Here is a 23,686-nt window from a genome sequence, read left to right on the forward strand (position 1 = left end):
ACATAATAGTTCACTCCATACTATGCATCACGACTTAACTTAGTTCACTACATGCATCATGATTTAACTTAGTTCAGTACTCCATCATCACTTTATCCATTACATCAGTTACTCATAAGAATTAAAACAAAAGGCCTCATGGCCCGGCTTTATAAATAAATAGAGTGAAATCCATTGCATCAATTACTCACAAGTCAACACACGGTTACTGCATGTAGTCCATCAAGGACCAATCAACCCTCACCTGGAACTTCCCATCACCACACCAAGTTTCCCCTTGATCTGCACCAGTGCGGGATGGAGTGAAATCAATGGTTTGTTCTCCCAGAACACCACCAGCCTTATTATGAATGTGAAACACCAACTTTCTGCTCAATAGACACAGAGTCATGACACGACGACGGAGTGTGATAGCTCCACTTTCATCACATGTCACCACACCATCCGCCTCGCTATCATGAATCACAATACTTTGGTCGATGCCCGAGATGCCAACAGTAATGGTTCCATAGAATTGCCCCTCAAGAAGCTTGATTTCAAAGGTGCCCTCGACTGAGTTTAGAACAGTTGCAAATCTCACCTCCACACTGCTGAGCCAGCTATCAAGGGTGTCACTTGTAACCACCAAATCGTTCTCCCTAGACAGTACTCGCCCATCGATGCTAAGTAGACCCTTGCTAAATTGCCTATCTGGATACACTCCATCTTCCTTGATCTTAAGATCTATCTCTAGATAGATAAAATCAACCAAGACAAGGCCTCGTCCTGGGCCAGTTAAAACCAACACTTCATCCTGTGAAAAGAATTGCACCAAAGATAAGAGTATATTCTGAACTGCTGATTTAAAGCGTCAAATAAGAGATACAGAAGATGACTATGTCGATGAACAACGGCCAGTTTTATGATGACTCCATTTGGATGTTTCATAACAGTTGATATCAAATGCATTGCGGAATAAAATAAAAACCAATTGGATTGAACTTTTGGAGTAAGAAGGTACCTTTAGCTTGATGGGCTGGCAATCATCTCTACCACGTTGGAAGAGATAAATGCACTTGTAGTCGATGCTGTCTCTGGCAATGACAGTGCCATAGATATTGAGAGGGAAGCCTAGGTCTGATGAGACTATGCCGACCGAGAGGATGTTTGCAGAGTCTTCTAGCCCAAACTCATCTTCGTACTTACTATCTGTATATCGCATTGGAGGGACAGGCGCTGCGATGGCAAAACAAAAAAGATAAACTGTCATATATGAAAAGGGAAAAAATCTACCAAATTATGTCACCTCAATAAATTTTCTGAAATTATTATTTACTTTCCATTGCTATCCAACTGACTTAACCCATCTAATATTCTTTTTTCGCCTCCGATATAATTTGAAGAGAAAATTTGCTATAAATACTAAATTAGTGTAAGTCATTTGCTCCAATACAACCTCCTTCACTCTAGATTGCTTTATACCCCTTCATCATTAATACTAGACGGGTATACGTAGCCCTGCACTATGATCTATCTAAATTGTACGAATATGCTGCATACTTATGGATACGAGTATGTATGTATGCCGGCTCATCGGTGGCGAGTCTTCCACGTGGTCGCGGTCGTGGCCGGCGGACAGGAGGGATGACAAGGCGGTGTTGTCCGGCAACGAGGCACTGCGAGGCGGCTCTGGCCAACACGAGCCTCAACGGTGCAGGCTGGACGGTGACGCCATGAAGGGAAATTTAGCCGGACCATCCGACTCAGTGAGAACAAGCCTAGCCGGACCGTCTGGGGCCCTTTTGACATCCTCGCCGGACACACGCCATATAGTCTTGCGATACCCGTGTTGGAATATCTTTCCGGGGCAGTTGCGAGGTTGACCAGCGGCAGGGGTGATCGCGAGGTTAGCTGGTGACGGCAGTGATCGGCGCTAACACGTACATCAAGATGGATCCCATTGTACCCCTCGCGTTGAATAGAGGTTGAAGAGTACAGTATGCTTATACATGGGCATACCGAGTTTCGGATTTGGGTTTAAACATGGGCTTAAATGGTACAGGTTATGTTTGGTTGAGTTTGGGGAAGGAGTTTCTACTAAAGCAAGCTAATGTGAACTTCAACAAAAAGCGCTCATTCATGTTGTGAAATGATATATGAATCCAATCCAAACATGATCTAGATAAATGAATTCAGCAGATTCGTATTTTACCGCCACTAATGAAAGGTCCTACGGTGGTAATCTGAATTAAGTTCCTGTTCATACTGAGCCAAAACAAAATAATAATGGATGAAGGTAGAGGCCACACTTGCACTTCCCAATATAATGTTATGACCGAAACAAAACAGTCACGGATGAAGAGATACTCACACTTTTCATTGATGTCGAAGATGGAGAAGTCTCTGAGAAAAAACCGGGTGTAGACCTTGTGCCCCACCTTGGGGTCGTACTCGAGTATTGAGTCCCTGACTTCTTTGTGCGCCTTGGCTCTCCGCTCATTCTCTGCTTCCTTTTGCTCCTTCTCCTCTTTATTTCGGCGTTGCCTCTCCATCTCCTCCTTCGCCCAGCCCACCCATGTAGCCTCATGGTAACCAAAGGGTTTGAAACCCTCCACCTCAAACTTGTCCTCCAACTTCTCTACAGACGACTTGCCGTAAACATGAGGCTCAAGATCGTCCACATCAAACTCGTAATCTAACTCCTCTACAGAGGCCATGATGATGAAGCTAATGCCGATGAACCCAAGTCGCCGCCGGGGCAGATGATGCTAAACCTGCCGCGCCGCTGTAGAGGCCTGTTTGTTGGTTCTTAATTTCTTATCGAGTTGCTGCTAAGGGCTGGGCCAAGGCAGCCTATGAGTTGTAAAAGAAAGGCTCCAACCCCTCCACCTCAAACTCGTCCTCCAGCTTCTTTACGGCCGCCTTACCATAAACAAAAGGCTCAAGATCCTCCACATCAAACGCGTACTCCAGCTCCTCCACAGACACCATGACGAAGCTAGTGCCGAAGAACCCAAGTCGCCGCCGGCGCTAGCCGATGATGCTAACCCTACAGCGCCGCTGTCGATCGAAGCCTGCCTGACTCGTTTCCTCTTTGTTGCTTCTTATGATCTTATCGTGATGCCGCCATGGGCTGGGCCAAGGCAGCCTACGCAACCTCTCTTGTAACAAGCTGACAGGTCTCCGTTGCCAACACAGAAAAGCCCGTTTCCAATACGAAAAAATAGAAATACTTGGGCTAAAAAGTCGAATCCGAAAATTTAGAGGACACCTACCTCTCTCATCCCTCGTCCCTTACGTTCTGGTGGCCTTGCGGTGCCCTTATCTGGTTGAACAATATACAGTGCATGCATGTGTAGGCTACAGCTTCTGATGAATATCTACACCTACATGCACGGTGGTGTCGATCGAGCATGCACCAGGAAGCTGGCCCTGCCGGAGCTCAATGCCATGTGCCCACCAACACTGGACCGGATTCGAGATCGCATATGGGAGACCTGAACCTGACCTCAAGCTGGGCTGCGCTGCTGTGTCAATCAAGGGAGAAGAAACTGCGCACTGCACTGCATGCGCGGGTCTTCTACTGACAGACAGAGATAAGACTGGCCATGCATTGTGCCACTTGCTAATCCAATTCAATTCCCCGGCCCTCTCTTCTTCCATCTGTGTTACTATGTATCAGCAAGAACTAGTAGCTTAATTAACTTGGTTATGGCACAAAGAAGCCATGACATGCATGCTTGATCGCCCTTTTGACTACTCTACCAATTTTTTTATTTAGGAGACATGCATCATATATACTACTCCCTCCTTCACAGTTTATTAGGCGCGCGCGTACCCCTAGGTCACCAATTTAATCTATATAATTTAAATTATATAATATAAAAATTATATCATTAGAAAATAGAACATCTGAACTTTTTAATGATATACTTTTTATAACATATAACTAATGCTAACTTGATCAAATTTGCGACCTAGGGGTACGCGCGTGCCTTATAAACTGTGAGAGAGAGAGTACTGAACATCACGCTCATTCCATATTTCCATTTTCCATCTGAACATTCATGCATGCACCGGTCGATCTCAATCAGCTAGCTAGCCAGGCCACAAGTTCACCTGCTAGCGGCATGCAAATCATCCACACATATATGTTATGTGTGTATATATATGTACATACAAATTAAGCTCAAGGTACGAATATGTATTTGTACCCACTTCTTCTTTGCTTCTTTATATGGTCTCAATCGTACGTATGTGTGTACTCACAATTGTAGCAGTATACGTATGCACGATATATATATCTAGATACAGTTGGCCCTCCTTGCTTGGACTACGTTTACATCGGTACGTTATTTCTATGAGCAGAAACTAGCATGGATCTTTTTTGCAGCCGGTGCTTCGACGTCAACAGCGAGTTTCTTGCTGCCACCGTCGCGGCCAGGGTGTAGCCCGAAATGGATGTTAGGGTAATGTGCCCACTGCATTCCACAGAAAATAAGTGTGAAGCAATGCGAATAGCCAATTAATCACATCATGCATACAGCTTCCCTAGGAAAGTTTCTTCATTTCCTCACTCATATATAACAAAACTATGTCAAAAGTCATATGCATGCATGGTTACGTACGTTCTTTGCCGCTGTGCTGAAGGCTTCCCGGTGGCTAATGTCGGGGTTGTTTGCTTTGATCCTTCGTATCTCTTCCCTGGTCGATAATCAGAAATTAGGTTTTGCACACGATCGATGAGAATGAATGTTTCTGTGAAGATCACACGACTAGTAAATTTGTTTCTGACGAAACGTATTTTCTTACTTGATGAATCTGTTATACGCAGATGGAACACGCTGCCTCTTCTCCGGGGCTGCTGGATCATTGCAAAGATTAATTTTGATTAATATTAATCATTGCATGCATGCATGCATTATAGGCACAGATGTAGCATATCATGTTTATGTCAAAGACCAAATAATAATCTTATTAATTAGTTCACTCGTGCGTATGCATGCCACTTACGGCGTGCGTGCAGCGTTTGTTCGTGCAGCAGGTCGTTCTGCTGCGAGAACATCATCATGGGCAGCCGGAGTTTGTTCGTCGACGAAGAAGAACTACCAAACTGATCATCTGAATGGGCAACGCCAGGTGCTTGATCACGCATGAAGCCGTTGATGCTCACCCTGCTCACATTCTCCTGGTGGTATTATGCAAGAGTAAGATATTCTCTCTCTGTCCGAAAATAATGTCGCAGAATTATCTAAATTTAGATGTATTTATACAATTGTATAGAAATAGGAGGTTAATTTGAAGTTATTACTTTGCACTGCGCATAGGAGAGGTGTGGTTATTTTGTACTACGTGTGCATACTATTCAAAGAAGACATGGATGTGACTTATGAGTGCACTGTGTGCCGTGTAGCCTTTTTTATGCTACAGAAGAAAGCTATAGGAGCATGGCGGGCAACATGCATGCATTGATACATCGCAATTAGTATATGTTTGTCTTGTTTGATGATTATTCGTACTAGCTAGGACGATTGATATACGGATGACAATATACTATGTGCTTGGTCAATTCCAAGCTATGAGTAGTTTATTTCCAAGCCATGAATAGTCCTTTTAGATCCGAAGCTCCTAGAGCTAGATTAACAATATTCGTTTTAAAACTTAAAATATTCTAAAAAAGATATACAAGTACATATAAATCTCCATTATGTGGTACTAATATTCTTGTACATGTCTTTTAGCTATGATTTAAAAAAAATGTGGCAAGCAAATATGAGTTTTTTCATTTTAAAAAAAATCCAGATCACTAGAGCCTCGGAGCCAAAACGCCACTCAAGATAATTATCACTATAGCAACTAAGTATTGAAATGCGTACACTGAGCTGATGATCTCTCTTTTAGAAGAGTGGATATGAAGGATATCAAGTATAGTGGCATATTAGGGGATTGATTGTGCAATTGAGCTATACATTCTACAGATTAAACTTAAATCTTGATCCGTTACATCAGATTCTATGGCTAGGATAGTTTGTTGCAAACCCTAGCTTGTGCTTTTTTTAGTATACGATTTAATGCAAGTTAATATGAAATTAGCATATGGTTTGCATGTATGTATATACATGGGTTGTCCATGATGAACCTGAAGATGGTGATCTTGTGTTGCAGGAGGGACTTGTGAGTGCATCACTCCTCTCAGGTTCACTGACAGTAGATTTGTGCAGTGCCCACACCGAACGGTTACTATGCTAAGCATGCTGTTCCCCGGGACACTCACCTGCATACAAATAAATAAGAAAGAACGAATTAACCAACGGTTAACTAACCCCAATTAGTCAGTAGACATCAATTCCAAGAAATGAGCACACGCCCCGAAACCTAGGCCATGTTCAAGCAGCAAAAGGACATATTCAGGCATGGGTGAGGAAATCAAAGATCAAGGTAGATTGGAAAGGTCTGTGGTTGGATTCAGACCAGGTATAGCTTTGTTTCTTGCCTCTCTCACTTTGCTGCATGTTTCTACTTTAACCAGCTGCAGCAACTGCATGCATGCTCCTCCAATATATGACTTTTATCAGAGGCTGGCCTGAACTATATATATTGGATCCCCTTTTTCTTTCACCTTTTGGTAGCACACCAATGGCTGACAACATCTGAGATATTGATAATCATGGCTGGTCACTCTCGTTCTTTTTCATCTCCTTCTTGGCACACACTCCCATAAGAAAAATAATTGATAAACAAGCCCATGCATGTCCCGTACTACCAATGATTATGTATATGTGTGTTTTAGCCCATGCACATACACACACAAATGGCCAAGAGGGATAAACTGCATAATGTGCCAGCATAATTAACCCTGTCATGCATGTCTGTTAGTGTTAGTGGTATGGTAAACAGTACATGTGTACATTTCATGAACGCAACCGAGATGTACTTTGAGTGTGTGTTTGTCCCCTACACTAAGGAAAAGATGCAGCAGACAGTGACACTTCATGCAGAGCCCACTTCACACACTCTCACATGCGTGGACAAGATCCAGCATATATACTCTGCAGACTCTCATAAATATAAGCTACAGTGGGAGGTTCCAGCTACAGAATTCTCTTGATCATCTCACAGTTAGTTTTAAAGGTAGCTTACCTTATAAATTATGCGAGTAGACTTGATTAATTACTGGAAAGTTATTGCATTTTTATCCATGATTAGAGGGTTCTATGCTACTGATCTCTATGCAAGGAAATCCTTGATAATTTCATTCTACCTAGGTGGCAAGTAGTATACAAATTCGAATTCTGATTACTTAGCTTACCAATTGGTTGATTATGTACTTGCTAGTTCTTTGATTAATTAGCTGCGTGCGATCATTTGTTAATTAGCTGCGTGAGATCGTACATGAAATGACTCGCTGTAACGGTTAACCATTTAATTCGTTCATGTCAGCTTAAATAAATCATAAAAGAAGTTGCAAGGACATACTTCACATCAACTAACTAGTTAGTTTGATGATTGCATGATCCTGCTAAAAGGCAGACATAAGGATCTTAAAGCTAAACAGTGATGATCAGTTAACATTAGAATCTTCATAACCGCAAAAAAACACATCAAGATCTTCATGGAAAAGTTGATAAATATGTAATACTTACCAACACTTTATGCAGTTACTGTGGGTGGTAGGACTGGGGGCATGTTTGGATCCCAGCATCCAAAAAATCATCTAATATTTGATTCAGCGAGTAGTTATCGGCAAAAAAATCTAACTACAACTTTTCCTGCCTAAAGAGTTTTTCATAAAATAATTAAAAGGAAAAAATCGAGTTGAATAAACATCACGAGAATAACGAAGAGGAGGGGGTTACCTGATGCTCAAATGAACTCAAAAGTCATTTACGCTGATGAAGTGTTATGAAATTAAAAGAAGGGCAGGGATATTTTAACTGATAAGTGATAAGTATAGCTGATCATGCAAGATCAAAAAAGTATCTTTAGAAATTTAATACTCTAATTCAAATGGTTTTTATTTCACGTCAAAGTTTCCATCTGAATATTGTTAAAGATCATCTGCACTACATGAAACTAACATAATCATTCCGCAGGAAAACTAGGACGATAAGTTTTAAGTAATTCCATGAGAGGCTTCAAAACAGCAGAATGATTTTTATTATTCCATGTTAATGTCAACTCAAATGATACATGTGTAAAACCAAACAAACAGTTCAGAGTATAGAACTAAATTGCTTATTATGCAGGTATCACTTTATTTGAACATGACACCTATTGATTTCTTGGAAATATCATGTCAAAATAAAATGTGTTAAACATGCATGGTACTTACTAATCCTCTTGAGATCTAGGACCATGTTAGGCTATAAATGTGAGGATATGCAAGCATGTAACTTATCAGGGGACCATAGAGAAGTCAGAGAAAGGAATTAAAGCCGTTCAGATAAAATTGTAGAAGAAGAAGGGATCAATGAACAAACTTAACTTCATTTGTAAACGTGCAAACACTATATTATTTAAGTAACATAAATTTTAGCACATGCATGTGTATATAATATTTTGGTTGTGTTTGATTGAGGCATTCAAGTTTATTAAAATCCAGTGATTACATGGTGTATAAAACGAGGAAGATGCTGAATTATATATGCTTCAAGCAATTATAATAGAAAGAACGCCAATTTTTTTCTCTAAAAGTACAAAACTGGGAAATGGTTCTGTGAATTTTCCAGAAATGCACCAGCCAACCTCAAATGTAATGTTCTTTTGGAATTGAATTCAATATTTCAAAGAGGTATTCTTGCAAAAGAAACGAGAAATGATTCATGTTTTTTCGACGGGATGTTTCTGTTACTTATTTGGTTGAGACACTACGCCAACCAAATTAGCAAGAACAAAAAGGAAGATCAACCCTCTATAATCTCAGGTACTAGCGAATCTAGGAAAATTGACCAAATCCATCGATTGATCAACCTGGTGAAAATCTCTGTTGAAGGCAGATCTACATAGAGAGAGAGAGAGAGAGAGAGAGAGAGAGAGAGAGAGAGAGAGAGAGAGAGAGAGAGAGAGAGAGAGAGAGAGAGAGGGAGATCATGTATGCAGGTAACACACGCGCATATATATCTTACCGCAAGCACTGTGTTGCAGAAGTTGCAGTGCACGTAGCACACTTGTTCTGCCGGCGCGATCTGCCCGGCCGACATTCCTTCAGATGTATTCCACCGCCGTCGTCGGCCTCCACTCCCTCTATGCAAAGAACAGTCTCTACGAGCAGACAAGGAGAAGACGAAGGCTAGAGAGAGATGTGGAGACGAGAGGCAAGCTAGGTTTACATGTACTACTACTTATATTCTGCAGGCTCTCTCTCTCCCTCTCTCTAGAGTCTCTCTCTGTTTGTGTAGGTTTGATCGATAGAGAGAGATATGTATGTGAAGGGGGGAAGGAGAAATTGGGCTGTCCAGCTTTCCTCTTTCCTGGTTTTTTGGTGTGCTAGCTGAGAGAGAGAGAGAGAGAGAGAGAGAGAGAGAGAGAGAGAGAGAGAGATGGGGGTTGGAGGATGAGAAATGGTGTTTGTGGTATGATTGCAACAATGAGTGGGTGGCAGATGCCCCTCGCTCCCTTCCTTCATCCATCATGCCTATCTACCAACATGGACCGATGGCGCCAGTGTGCACTTACCAAATTGCTCAGTCACCAACAAGCACCCTATCAGAAATTCTTTACAATATTTTTGATCCAAGGCCAGTGGGATTGTACATCCACTTCCTCCCCCGAGTTTCTCTCCATAAGAAAATATTGAATACCATGGCATGTGTTCTTTTTTAAAGAAGAGAGACATTAATTAATAAATACAGCTAATATATACCAAGGATAAAAAACGTGCTAAATAAAATAGCGTGGTCTTTCTCTAAACGCTATGCAAGTTATAATGTGCTAATAGCACGCTATTTTTCAAAATAGTGTTTCGCAAAAAATTGAAAATTGACAAGTATAGCATGTATATCAAGGATTCAATCACCTAAAAATTGACTGTTGCGTGCTGCGCAAGAGGTGGTGGCCTAGCGGCAAAGAACGGCGTCAGATCGAGCTCCTGGTCGAGACACACGTCCTCCTGGTGATTCTGGTCGGGACGTGTCATGCGGAGGTGGCCGGGTAGAGGTGGTGGAGAGTGGCGTTGTTGTTGTACCCGCCACCGCCGCGGCATTTGGGAAGTCGAAAGTGGCGACTGTTGGTTGCCGACCTGGCATTGAGTTGAGCTAGGTTGGAATCGGGGGCTCGTGGGCTGCCCCTAGTTCCATAACTTTTTAGCGCGCTATAACGCTATAACGTTACAATAAATAGCGAGCTTAGCGCCGCTAATAGCGAGACTAGTGCCATAGCGAGCAAATTATTCATAGTGTAGTGTTCACCTTCTAAATACGCTATAGCACTTCTATAACATCGAAATAGCGCGCTATTTTTTTCCATGATATATACTAGCAAATGGGTTGTCACAATTTCCTAAAAGTTAATAACTACTCCCTCCGTTTCATATTTTCTTGTGCTTTTTATTGAAGACAAGAATTATGAAACGGGGAGAGTATAACAGATGTTAATATTTTGTGGGATGTTTGGTTAACTAGAAAGAGAAGATGACACTTTCTCATCGGAGGCAACCTATCAAGTTACTTAGGATAAATTTTGCAGTCAATGTACTGAATTAGCCCCCCCCCCAAATTAACTTTTGATATTTGGTGGCATTACAATTGTAAAAAAAACTAGAAAAAATCCTGATGGTAGTACAACATTGTACGATGTGGCAAGAGAAGGATCGGAGAACACTTATATTATGTGGCACATAAAAAAATCAGGGGTAGCAAATATATATTAATATGATTTTTTACAAATTTACTTTCCCCCCAATGACACAACATATTAACCGAAACTTTATATATTTCCTTATCAGAATTTATTACACAAAAAATTATAAAAGAGGTGAGTGTATAATTCTCAAAAAGGTGAGGTTGTAGGTACAACCCATCTTAGACAAACTCTTCTCCTAGATCTTTGGAAGAAAAGAAAAACATTGTTCGCCTTAGTTTCATTTTCTCCATGACTAATCATATATGAACATCATCAAACATTTTTCATATCTCTCAGCGTTATCTTTTGTGCTCACACTTTGTTGACATATGTATGTATGGCTAGCTAGCCTTTGTGTAGTCTAGTGTGGCGTAGTGTATGTGCCAAATTCATGGTGAGATAGAAAGATAGAGATAGACCGATGTCCATCCAAATGATCTGATGGATCGATGGATGCCCATGCGGTGTAGATTGAAGTCCCTTTCCGCCTCTCCACGATGGGCCCGTACACTTGCTCGATCAATATGCCATAACCTCATCCGCCAATACCAGCTGCAACTTTGATGCAAGCACATAATATATGTGTACCGCAGGAATTTGTTTAAAATTAAAATTAATTAATCATTTGATCAATATTGGGCATGCGAAAAAGTGATACACCCTTTGTTTGCAAATATATATGATTCTCACGTTTGGCGATCTTTGATATTCTGGCTGTTCAAACATATAATTAAACTCCTGATCGATTTTAGGTCATGTGTACGCTTTTTCCTCTTTTCTTTTTTGCATGTGTTTATTGAAATGTGATGATTAACTATAGAAGCATACTGAAGAAAGGGTGCTAATTAAAAGGAGGAAATGCACTTTTACATGGGAACGACATAGAGCTAGCTAGCATAAGGGTGCAGCGAGTGAGAATCAAATTAATTAATTAATTCGCATTTTTCTCAAAAAAATTTAATTAATTCGCATATGATATACTGATGTCTGGTCGATCGTCTGCAGAACTTGTGGCCGTGAGTGATTGATGTACGTACATTAATGATCAAGACAGCTCAGAGAAATAGATTTTGCATAGATGCAGTCCAACACTGACAATTAATCTTTTGTCCAAAAAAAATCTCTCTCAGCCAAAAGAGGAAATATTGGTTGGAGAAGGAACAACGCTACGAAGACTTTGGAGCCCCTCTCATAACCAAAAACGGCAAGTGATCTAGCCTGATCTTCACAAGACGTTCGTACATGCAACCCTGTCGATCAATCTCTTGTCATAACCATGACCTATCATCCACGGCGCCTGTCCAGTCCCTTTTTTCAAGTTTGACAAAACACCACTATGAAATGATTCCTATCCCCGTGAATTACTCCGCGATTTCTTCGTGGTTGTGTAATTCGTCGTCTGATTTATTTTGTATGGTTCTGATTTGCGTGACTCCGTTCTAGTTCAAGACGGTGCCGACATTTATTCCGCCCACTTGTCACACTTTGTTAGCCAGTAAATTAACTTGATGTGATTTTTCTCATAGCGTCACGGGTGCGCCGCCGTAAACTGATGGCGTGATCAAGTGGTAAATCGATTAATGGGTGAACTGGATGGCTTTTGCTTTCCTTTTATACAAACGAAGACTGGTCTCTCTCAATTTAATCGTTCAAAGTAAAATCAATGTTGCTCTCACCGTACAATTCCTCCAGAGGTTAAGTTCAGACTGATGATGACATGCACACTAAGCAAAGCTTTCCGTGTTGTCCATTCTCCAAATTTCCATTCTATGAATAGTGAAGGAGAGATGCTATGAAAGGAACATAATAGTAAAATAAATAATCCAGCCTTTAAAATTAGGGTGTGCCTATGTCTCAGTTGACTGAGATTTTCTTAAGTCTCAGTCAACTCAGAAAAGTGCAACTACAGTTCAAAGAAAAGTGCAACTCGGTTCAGTTGCACATTTCTATCAGAAAAGTGCAATTGCACTTTTTTAACAGAAAAGTGCAACTCAAAGCATATTTTTGTAAGTGACTTAGACTTAAGAAAATCTCAGTTGACTGAGACATAGCAAAACCGTTAAAATTATGGCATCCACAATCACCAGTAGGCCACTCGGTCATCCTCAAGCCAGTTTGATAATACTTGGGAGGTCTCACCTCTTATGTGTTTAAAAATGCATGCATTTTAACAGACATTGTTTATCGCGGGCTATTGGTCTTCCATGGCATTGTAATTGTTGGATTTTTAAAAAATGGAGACATAGCATCTGAATCGATTGATGCATGCATCTTTTTATTACATATAATAGTTGGATTATACCTAGTCTTTTTGCCGAAAGGATTATACCTAATCTGAGACGCACGGGTCGTCCCCCTCCAGGGCGACTCGGGCGAACCCTAGCCCCCACCGCCGTCGCCTTCCCCTCCCCATCCGCCCTCCTCGTCGTCCCCGGAGGCCGCCGCCGGTGAAGCCTGGCGCGGCCGGTGATGGGGGCGGCGGGGATCCTCGCGTGGTCCCCTGGTGCGGCGGTAGGAGGCACGCCTCCGCGCCGGGGGATGGTCCCGGTTCTGGTCGATGGCGGCGCGGGCGGGCGGTGTTGGGGGCGGCGACGTGGCACTAGCCATGGCGGTGCAGCCCTCTCGTTCGTTCCCCGACGTGGCCTCGCCGGGAGGGCGGTGATGGGGGCGGCGGCGCGGCCCCGGACCCTGGCGCGGTCCTCTCCTCCTTCCTCGCCTTGGCATGGTCGGGCGGGTGGGGATGGGGGTGGATCTCGTGCTGCTCCTCCTCAAGATCTGGGACCACGGAACCAAGGGCGGCGGCCCTGGATGGCGATGGTGGTGACGGTGCCGACCTGGTGGCAGGTGGCGGGCGTCAGGTGCCGCTGACCGTGGCAACACTGTGGTGGTCTTCTCTCTCGCCAGAGCAGATCGGCTAGTTGTGTGGCTAGCCGTAGCGGATCTTGCGATCCGTTGACTAGCTCCCGATGGCGAGGCGCAGCTGCCGGTGAAAGCTGACCCGGACTTCGGTCATGGGGGATGATGGCGGCGCCTTTCGTCGTTACCTTGTTGAAGGCATTGTCTCTGCAGTTTGCGTTCTTCGCCTGGGCTTCTCCAGGGGAAACCCTAGACCCGGGTCTCCCGGATCGGACGATGGCGGCGCACAACGCCGTTCTCCCTGTTGGGGGTATCGTTTTCGGAGCAGACAACGGATGGCCGTGGTGCTGAGGTGGAGCAGTGTGCTTTTGCTGTGTCGGCGTCGTCGAGTCGCCGCAGCATGGTGCAGTGGTGTTTCGGGACGGATGCAGTGTGATGGACATGCGCGGGATGGTGGAATCATCTGGCGCCGTGAAGGCATCGATGGCAGGCTGCGGACGTGGGAGTTGACGTGGGATCAACGTCGCCAGAAAGTAGCTTCCTTGTGACGGTAAAGCACTCGTCCGTTGGGAACCCCAAGAGGAAGGTATGATGTGTACAGCAGCAAGTTTTCCCTCAGTAAGAAACCAAGGTTTATCGAACCAGTAGGAGTCAAGAAGCACGTTGAAGGTTGTTGGTGACGGAGTGTAGTGCGGCGCAACACCAGGGATTCCGGCGCCAACGTGGAACCTGCACAACACAACCAAAGTACTTTGTCCCAACGAAACAGTGAGGTTGTCAATCTCACCGGCTTGCTGTAGCAAAGGATTAGATGTATAGTGTGGATGATGATTGTTTGCAGAAAACAGTAAAACAAGTATTGCAGCAGTTTGTATTCGATTAAAAGAATGGACCGGGGTCCACAGTTCACTAGAGGTGTCTCTCCCATAAGATAAATAGCATGTTGGGTGAACAAATTACAGTTGGGCAATTGACAAATAAAGAGAGCATGACAATGCACATACATGATATGATGAATATTGTGAGATTCAATTGGGCATTACGACAAAGTACATAGACCGCTATCCAGCATGCATCTATGCCTAAAAAGTCCACCTTCGAGGTTATCATCCGAACCCCTTCCAGTATTAAGTTGCAAACAACGAGACAATTGCATTAAGTATGGTGCGTAATGTAATCAATAACTACATCCTCGGACATAGCATCAATGTTTTATCCCTAGTGGCAACAGCACATCCACAACCTTAAAACTTTCTATCACTGTCCCAGATTTAATGGAGGCATGAACCCACTATCGAGCATAAATACTCCCTCTTGGAGTTAAGAGTAAAAACTTGGCCAGAGCCTCTACTAATAACGGAGAGCATGCAAGATCATAAACAACACATAGGTAATAGATTGATAATCAACATAACATAGTATTCTCTATCCATCGGATCCCAACAAACACAACATATAGCATTACAGATAGATGATCTTGATCATGTTAGGCAGCTCACAAGACCCGACAATGAAGCACATAAGGAGAAGACGACCATCTAGCTACTGCTATGGACCCATAGTCCAGGGGTGAACTACTCACTCATCAATCCGGAGGCGACCATGGCGGTGTAGAGTCCTCCGGGAGATGATTCCCCTCTCCGGTAGGGTGCCGGAGGCGATCTCCTGAATCCCCCGAGATGGGATTGGCGGCGGCGGCGTCTCTGGAAGGTTTTCCGTATCGTGGCTCTCGGTACTGGGGGTTTCGCGACGAAGACTTTAAGTAGGCGGAAGGGCAGGTCAGGGGGCCACACGAGGGGCCCACACACTAGGTCGGCGCGGCCAGGGCTTGGGCCGCGCCGCCCTGTGGTGTGGCCACCTTGTGGCCCCACTTCGTCTCCTCTTCAGTCTTCTGGAAGCTTCGTGTGAAAATAGGCCCCTGGGCGTTGATTTCGTCCAATTCCGAGAATATTTCCTTACTAGGATTTCTGAAACCAAAAACAGCAGAAAACAGCAATCGGCTCTTCGGCATCTCGTTAATAGGTTAGTGCCGAAAATGCATAATAATGACATATAATGTGTATAAAACATGTGAGTATCATCATAAAAGTAGCATAGAACATAAGAAATTATAGATACGTTTGAGACGTATCAAGCATCCCCAAGCTTAGTTCCTACTCGTCCCGAGTAGGTAAACGATAACAAAGATAATTTCTTAGTGACAATGCTACCAACATAATCTTGATCAATACTATTGTAAGCACATGTAATGAATGCAGCGATTTGAAACAATGGTAAATGACATGAGTAAACAATTGAATCATAAAGCAAAGACTTTTCATGAATAGTACTTCAAGACAAGCATCAATAAGTCTTGCATAAGAGTTAACTCATAAGGCAATAATTCAAAGTAAAGGTATTGAAGCAACACAAAGGAAGATGAAGTTTCAGCGGTTGCTTTCAACTTGTAACATGTATATCTCATGGATATTGTCAATGTAAAGTAATATAACAAGTGCAATATGCAAGTATGTAGGAATCAATCCACAGTTCACACAAGTGTTTGCTTCTTGAGGTGGAGAGAAATAGGTGAACTGACTCAACATAAAAGTAAAAGAATGGCCCTTCGCAGAGGGAAGCATTGATTGCTATATTTGTGCTAGAGCTTTGGATTTGAAAACAAGAAACAATTTTGTCAACGGTAGTAATAAAGCATATGAGTTATGTAAATTATATCCTACAAGTTGCAAGCCTCATGCATAGTATACTAATAGTGCCCGCACCTTGTCCTAATTAGCTTGGATTACCGGGATTATCATCGCAATACACATGTTTTAACCAAGTGTCACAAAGGGGTACCTCTATGCCGCCTGTACAAAGGTCTAAGGAGAAAGTTCGCATTGGATTTCTCGCTTTTGATTATTCTCAACTTAGACATCCATACCGGGACAACATAGATAACAGATAATGGACTCCTCTTTAATGCATAAGCATGTAGCAACAATTAATGTTCTCATATGAGATCGAGGATATATGTCCAAAACTGAAACTTCCACCATGATTCATGGCTTTAGTTAGTGATGACCCACAAGTATAGGGGGTGTATCGTAGTATTTTCGATAAGTAAGAATGTCGATCCCAACGAGGAGCAGAAGGTGTTGACAAGCAGTTTCGATGAAGGATTCACTGTAAATGCTCACAGACAAGTATTCAGGGGGTTTAGATGTAACAGTTGAATAAAGTACGAGTAAGTAAAGTGCGAGAGTAACAATTGCAGCGAGTGGCCCAATCCTTTTTAGCACAAAGGACAAGCCGGTTTGTTTACTTATAATGACCAAACGTTCTCGAGGACACATGGGATTTTAGTCTAGTGCTTTCGCTACATACGGCTAAATAATCTTCATTGTTATGATAAGTGTTGTGTGGGTGAACCTATGCTAATGTACCGCCCTTCCTAGGACTAATACATACTTGTGATTATACCCCTTGCAAGCATCCGCAACTACAAGAAAGTAATTAAGATAAATCTAACCACAGACCTTAAACTTTGAGATCCTCGCGATCCCTCCCGCATCGATATACCAACGGGGGTTTAGGTTTCGTCACTCCGGCAACCCCGCAATTGGCAAACGAATACAAGATGCATTCCCCTAGGCCCATAAATGGTGAAGTGTCATGTAGTCGACGTTCACATGACACCACTAGAAGAATAACACCACAACTTAAATATCATACCATTGAATATTACTCAACCATAGTTCACTACTAACATTTAGACTTCACCCATGTCCTCAAGAACTAAACGAACTACTCACAAGACATCATATGGAACATGATCAGAGGTGATATGATGATGAATAACAATCTGAACATAAACTTGGTTCAATGGTTTCACTCAATAGCATCAACAACAAGTAGAGATCGATACCGGGAGAGTTTCCCCTATCAAACAATCAAGATCAAACCCAAATTGCTACAGCGGTGACATGATGCTGCGGTGGAGATGGCGGTGATGATGGTGGAGATGATGATGATGGTGATGGAGATGATGTCCAGCTCGATGACGGTGACGATGGCGTCGATTTCCCCCTCCCGGAGGGAATTTCCCCGGCGGATTCCTGCCCGCCGGAGAGCTCTTTTCTCTCTGGTGTTCTCCGCCCCGCAGAGGCGGTCTGTAACTCTTCGTGAGGTACCCTCTGTGGCTTAGGTTTTCGGGACGAAGGGTTTCGTGAAGAAAAGGAGGCGAAAGGGGCTGTGGGGCCCCCACACCACATGGTGGCGCGGCCAGGCCATGGGCCGCGCCGCCCTATGGTGTGGGCCCACCCTGGGTCCACCTGGCTCCTCCTTCTGGCTTCCTTCGTCATCTTGAAAAATAGGATTTTTGGTATAATTTCCTTCCACAGTTGATCTTCCGAAATATTGCGTTCTGACGGTGCTTTTTCCAGCAGAATCCTGGCTCCGGTGCTTGATCCTCCAATAATGATGAAACATGCAAAATAGATGAAATAACATAAGTATTGTGTCCCAATATGAAATATATCAATGAATAACAGCAAATTATGATATAAAATAGTGATGCAAATTGGACGTATCAACTCCCCATAGCTTAGACTTCGCTTGTCCCCAAGCGAAACTGAGCTCGATAAACAGGACCACATGTTTATGGAGTGAAGAGTCGATAAATAAAATACGGACAAGAAGCATCATATTCATTCGCACAAGACATTATAGTAGTCAACTTCCTCATATAACTCAACTTGAAACAAGTATAAGGTAATCACAAATAAAGGTGCATAAGAAATCATAATTGGTGATGGCAAACTTCGTTCTTGGTCAGAGAACAATTAACAGATTATACTTATCTCATTGAGCAGCGCTCTCATGTTAAAGTTCATAAGGCACAACTTGCATACTCAATCATAATGGTCTCTTCATGATCATTGATAACTTGCAAAGCTATATTCATTCAGATAAAACTTGTACTAAACAAGGAAGAATAAAAGACATGACGAAGCAAATCATAATATAATGGTTTGATCACAACTACTCAAATGCTTGCTTGAGATGGAGGGAAATAGGTTTACTGACTCAACATAAAGTAAAAGACAGGCCCTTCGCAGAGGGAAGCGGGGATTAAATCATGTGCTAGAGCTTTTTCAGTTTTGAAATCATATAAAGAGAATAAAAGTAACATTTTGAGAGGTGTTTGTTGTTGTCAACGACTGGTAGTGGGTACTCTAACCCCTTGCCGGACAAACCTTCAAAGAGCGGCTCCCATATTATTTTCATTTTATGTGGCACTCCTTCCAACCTTTCTTTCACAAACCATGGCTAACCGAGTCCTCGGGTGCCCGCTAACAATCTCATACCATGAAGGAGTGCCTTTTTATTTTAGTTTTATTATGATGATGACACTCCCCCCAACCTTTGCTTACACAAGCCATGGCTAACCGAATCCTTCGGTGCCTTCCATCAATCACATACCATGGAGGAGTGTCTATTTAGTTTAATTAATTTGGGACTCGGGAATCCCATTGCCAGCTCTTTTTGCAAAATTATTGGATAAGCGGATGAAGCCACTAGTCCATTGGTGAAAGTTGCCCAACAAGATTGAAAGATAAAACACCACATACTTCCTCATGAGCTATAAAACATTGACACAAATAAGGATTGCTAAGTTTTGAATTGTTTAAAGGTAGCACATGAAGTATTTACTTGGAATGGCAGAAATTACCATGTAGTAGGTAGATATGGTGGACACAATTGGCATAGGTTTGGGCTAAGATTTGGACGCACGAGAAGTATTCCCTCTCAGTACAAGTCTTTGGCTAGCAAGGCTAATTAGCAAGCATAAGAGTTGAAGGAAACAAACAAATATACATGTGATAGAAACAATCATGCATCTTCCTTGTAAGCACAAACAATTTTAACTTCAGAATAATAAGCTATGAGCTAACAAGAAAGAAAGACAATGAAACAACTACATGTATTTCTCTTTTCTACTTAAGCCTCAAAGTGTTGTTGCTATTGACCAATGCTAAGTTTGCCAAAACCAAATAGATTTATTCAATGCTCCCAAAGTGATACCAATACTAATGACAAGATAAATCATATAATAGAGATTGCAAACTAAAATAAGATGTGCAAAATGTAAATGATAATACTTCTCATTAATATTCCATAACGATAACTCACACCAAGGGATACATAGACAACCAACTAAAGGAGAGATACTTCCAAACTGCAACCCATCTTATATGATAACTTCCCTACTCATGATATGACACTACTTGACAATAAAAAGTAAAAGGTAGTGATAATGTGATACCGCGGCCCTTCCCCAAGCTTGGAACAAACCAAGGGGATGCCAATACCGATGATGAATTACTCCTTTGGTGATGGTGGTGATGAACTCCCGTCATCAAACTTCCAAGGAAGAGGCTCTCCATCAAGAAACGACATCTTGGTCTCGGGAATCCTGAAACTAGCAGCACGGCTTATGTATTTAAACCTGTTTTCATACTCACAGTTCTGATTCCGAACGTCATAGAGTTGTGCTTGGAGCTTGTTGGTGATGTCGTGAAGTGAGAGGATGTCGCCCCAAAGCTTTGCAGTTTCCTTCTCATGTTCAGCAATGAGTTCAGACACAATCCTGTGGAAGATATCCACCTCACGCTCAGCCATCTTCTTGTATTTGAAAACCTCTTGTTCTAGCTTCTCCATCCTGTCTTCCAAGCTTCCTTCTCCTTCAGGACCCTGGACATCCTTGATTTGTAGTTCTCCTTCAACGAGCAGCAACTCCTTGGGGTGCATCCTCAGCTCCTTCATGTACAAGTTGCCAACATCCTTGCCGGAGCTGTCCTTCGGAGTTTCCGACGAAGACATGATGGCTCTAGATCCGAAGCAAATCCTGGCAGAAACAGCTCAAAACAAAACACGTCGAGAAAATGATATACGGGCCTCCAGGGGTCCGGGGGATTATATAGCAAAAAATTTCACGACACAAGGAAAGTACCAGGTCGAACTAGAGTTGGAAAGGGGCGACGAGGCGGCCAGACCATAGGTCGGCGCGGGCCCAGGTCAGGCCGCGCCGCCCTATGGTGGCACCCCCTCGTGCGTCCTTTCCACTCCGTTTCGAACTCGTAATTTTTCATATTTTCCAGAAACAGCAAAAATATTGTTCGGAAAGTAAATTGCGTACTTTTCATTACCGCATCGTTACCTATTCAAAGTCGAGTTACGGCGGACTCGTCAATTTGCCCTTTGATGAAAGCCTCCGGTGTTTCCACTTGAATAATATCAACATCAACATTATAAGAATCACCCGAGATATAATGCTTGAGTCTTTGTCCATTCACCACTTGCGTGGCATTGCCTTGGAGAGAGCTAATTTTAATTGCTCCTGAACGATACACCTCCTCAACAACATACGGTCCTTCCCATTTCGAGAGTAATTTCCCCGCAAAGAATCTGAGACGAGACCGATACAATAGGACTTTATCCCCAATATTAAATTCTCTTTTAATAATCCTTCTATCATGCCATTTTTTAACTTTCTCTTTAAAGAGTTTAGCATTTTCATAAGCTTCACTTGTCCATTCATCTAGAGAACTTAATTGCAACAACCTCTTATCACCGGCAAGTTTAGGATCTTTATTCAATTCTCTAACAGCCCAATAAGCTTTGTGCTCTAGTTCTAAAGGTAAATGACAAGCTTTCCCATAAACCATTTTATAAGGCGACATTCCCATGGGATTTTTATAAGCAGTTCTATAAGCCCATAGTGCATCCTTCAATTTACTAGCCCAATTCTTTCTAGTTTTATTAACGGTCTTTCCCAAAATAGATTTAATCTCTCTATTTGATAATTCTACTTGACCACTAGTTTGAGGATGATAAGCGGAAGCAATTCTATGGTTAATACCATACTTAGCAAGAGTTTTTCTAAAACCTCCATGAATAAAATGAGAACCTCCATCAGTCATAATATATCTAGGCACTCCAAATCTAGGAAAAATAATATCTAAAAGCATTCTTAAAGAGGTCTCACCATCAGCACTTTTTGTAGGTATGGCTTCCACCCATTTAGTAACATAATCAACAGCAACAAGTATATGAGTGTTACCTTCGAAGAGGGAAAAGGTCCCATGAAGTCAAATCCCCAACAATCAAACGGTTCAATAACAAGAGTATAATTCATAGGCATTTCATTACGTCTGGAGATATTACCAACCCTTTGGCATTCATCACAAGATAAAATAAATTTTCTCGCATCCTTGAAGAGAGTTGGCCAATAAAAACCTGATTGTAGAACCTTTTGCGCGGTTCTTTCTCCAGGCAGTGATGTCCTCCATAAGCACTACCATGACATTTACTCAATATCTCTTGTTGTTCATATTCGGGAACACATCTTCGCATAATACCATCCACTCCTTCTTTATATAAGTGTGGGTCATCCCAGAAATAATGCCTCAAGTCATAAAAGAATTTCCTCCTTTGCCGAGCTGAAAAGGTTGGAGGCAAGTACTTGGAAACAATAAAGTTAGCATAATCATCATACCAAGGACTGTCTCGCGAGCTCACCTTTATTACAGCCAATTGTTCATTTGGAAAACTATCATTAACAGGAACAGGATCATAAGCAATATTTTCCAATCTAGACAAATTATCAGCAACAGGATTATAAGCACCTTTCCTATCTACAATATGTAAATCAAATTCTTGCAAAAGAAGTACCCATCTAATAAGCCTCGGCTTAGCATCTTTCTTTGTCATAAGGTATCTAATTGCCAGCATGATCAGTATGAATCGTAACTTTTGAATCAACAATATAAGATCTAAATTTATCGCAAGCAAAGACTACAGCTAATAATTCTTTTTCAGTTGTAGCATAATTTCTTTGAGCAGCATCAAGAGTTTTACTAGCATAATGAATAACATTCAGTTTTTTATCTACTCGCTGTCCAAGAACAACGCCTACAGCAAAATCACTAGCATCACACATAATTTCAAATGGTAAGTTCCAATCAGGAGGTTCAACTATAGGAGCAGTTGTTAAGGCTTTCTTTAGAGTTTCAAAAGCTTCCTTACAATCGTCATCAAAAACAAAAGGTACGTCTTTTTGAAGAAGATTAGTAAGAGGTTTTGAAATCTTGGAGAAATCTTTAATAAATCTCCTATAAAACCCAGCATGACCAAGAACACTACGAATACCTTTAACATCCCTTGGATAGGGCATCTTCTCAATTGCTTCAACTTTAGCTCTATCAACTTCAATACCTCTCTCAGAAATTTTATGTCCCAATACAATTCCTTCATTTACCATAAAGTGGCATTTCTCCCAATTAAGAACAAGGTTAGTTTCTTCACATCTCTGCAAAACTTTATCAAGGTTTCGCAAGCAACTATCAAAAGAATTCCCATAGACGGAAAAATCATCCATGAATACCTCTACAATACTCTCACAAAAACCATGAAAAATAGCAGACATGCATCTTTGAAAAGTAGCAGGAGCATTACATAAACCAAAAGGCATACGTCTATAAGCATAAGTTCCATAGGGACAAGTAAAAGTGGTTTTCTCTTGATCTTTAGCTTTAACAGCAATTTGTGAAAACCCAGAATAACCATCAAGAAAACAAAAATGAGTATTTTTAGACAATCTTTCTAGCATTTGATCAATAAATGGTAAAGGGTAATGATCTTTCTTAGTAACTTTATTAACTTTTCGAAAATCAATGCACATTCTATACCCTACAACTACTCTTTGAGGGATGAGCTCATCATTATCATTAGGCACAACGAGTCATTCCTCCTTTCTTGGGAACGCAATGCACAGGACTAACCCATCTACTATCAGCAATAGGATATATAATACCAGCTTCAAGAAGTCTTAATACCTCATTCCTTACCACTTCCTTCATCTTCGGAATTAGACGACGCTAATGTTCAACAACAGGCTTCGCATCATCTTCCATATTAATAGCATGTTGGCAAATAGAAGGAGAAATCCCTTTCAAATCATCAAGAGTGT

At 42.0% G+C, this 23,686-nt stretch overlaps 2 protein-coding genes across 3 annotated transcripts; both read right to left on the reverse strand.

Moving 5' to 3' along the window:
- Positions 1-205: 205 nt before the first annotated feature.
- LOC124655570 lies at positions 206-2,696 on the reverse strand. The gene is made up of 3 exons (XM_047194442.1): positions 2,351-2,696; positions 1,001-1,215; positions 206-793 (listed from the first exon to the last, which is right to left on the reverse strand). Exons 1-3 carry the CDS (start codon positions 2,694-2,696, stop codon positions 206-208), a joined length of 1,149 nt encoding a protein of 382 aa, XP_047050398.1.
- Positions 2,697-4,182: 1,486 nt separating this feature from the next.
- On the reverse strand, positions 4,183-9,369 carry LOC124653918 (protein YABBY 6-like). 2 transcript variants are annotated; one of them, XM_047192975.1, is made up of 6 exons: positions 9,105-9,369; positions 6,119-6,253; positions 4,993-5,167; positions 4,792-4,840; positions 4,608-4,683; positions 4,183-4,460 (listed from the first exon to the last, which is right to left on the reverse strand). In XM_047192975.1, the coding sequence occupies exons 1-6, from the start codon at positions 9,177-9,179 to the stop codon at positions 4,338-4,340; spliced, it is 633 nt and encodes a 210-aa protein (XP_047048931.1). In that variant the 5' UTR covers positions 9,180-9,369; the 3' UTR covers positions 4,183-4,337. The 2 variants fall into 2 exon arrangements, with proteins under 2 accessions (XP_047048931.1, XP_047048930.1); XM_047192974.1 differs by having other exon boundaries at positions 4,792-4,843.
- Between the last annotated feature and the right edge of the window lie 14,317 nt (positions 9,370-23,686).

Source organism: Lolium rigidum, chromosome 5 (genome assembly GCF_022539505.1).
Source record: "Lolium rigidum isolate FL_2022 chromosome 5, APGP_CSIRO_Lrig_0.1, whole genome shotgun sequence".
Taxonomy (NCBI): domain Eukaryota; kingdom Viridiplantae; phylum Streptophyta; class Magnoliopsida; order Poales; family Poaceae; genus Lolium; species Lolium rigidum.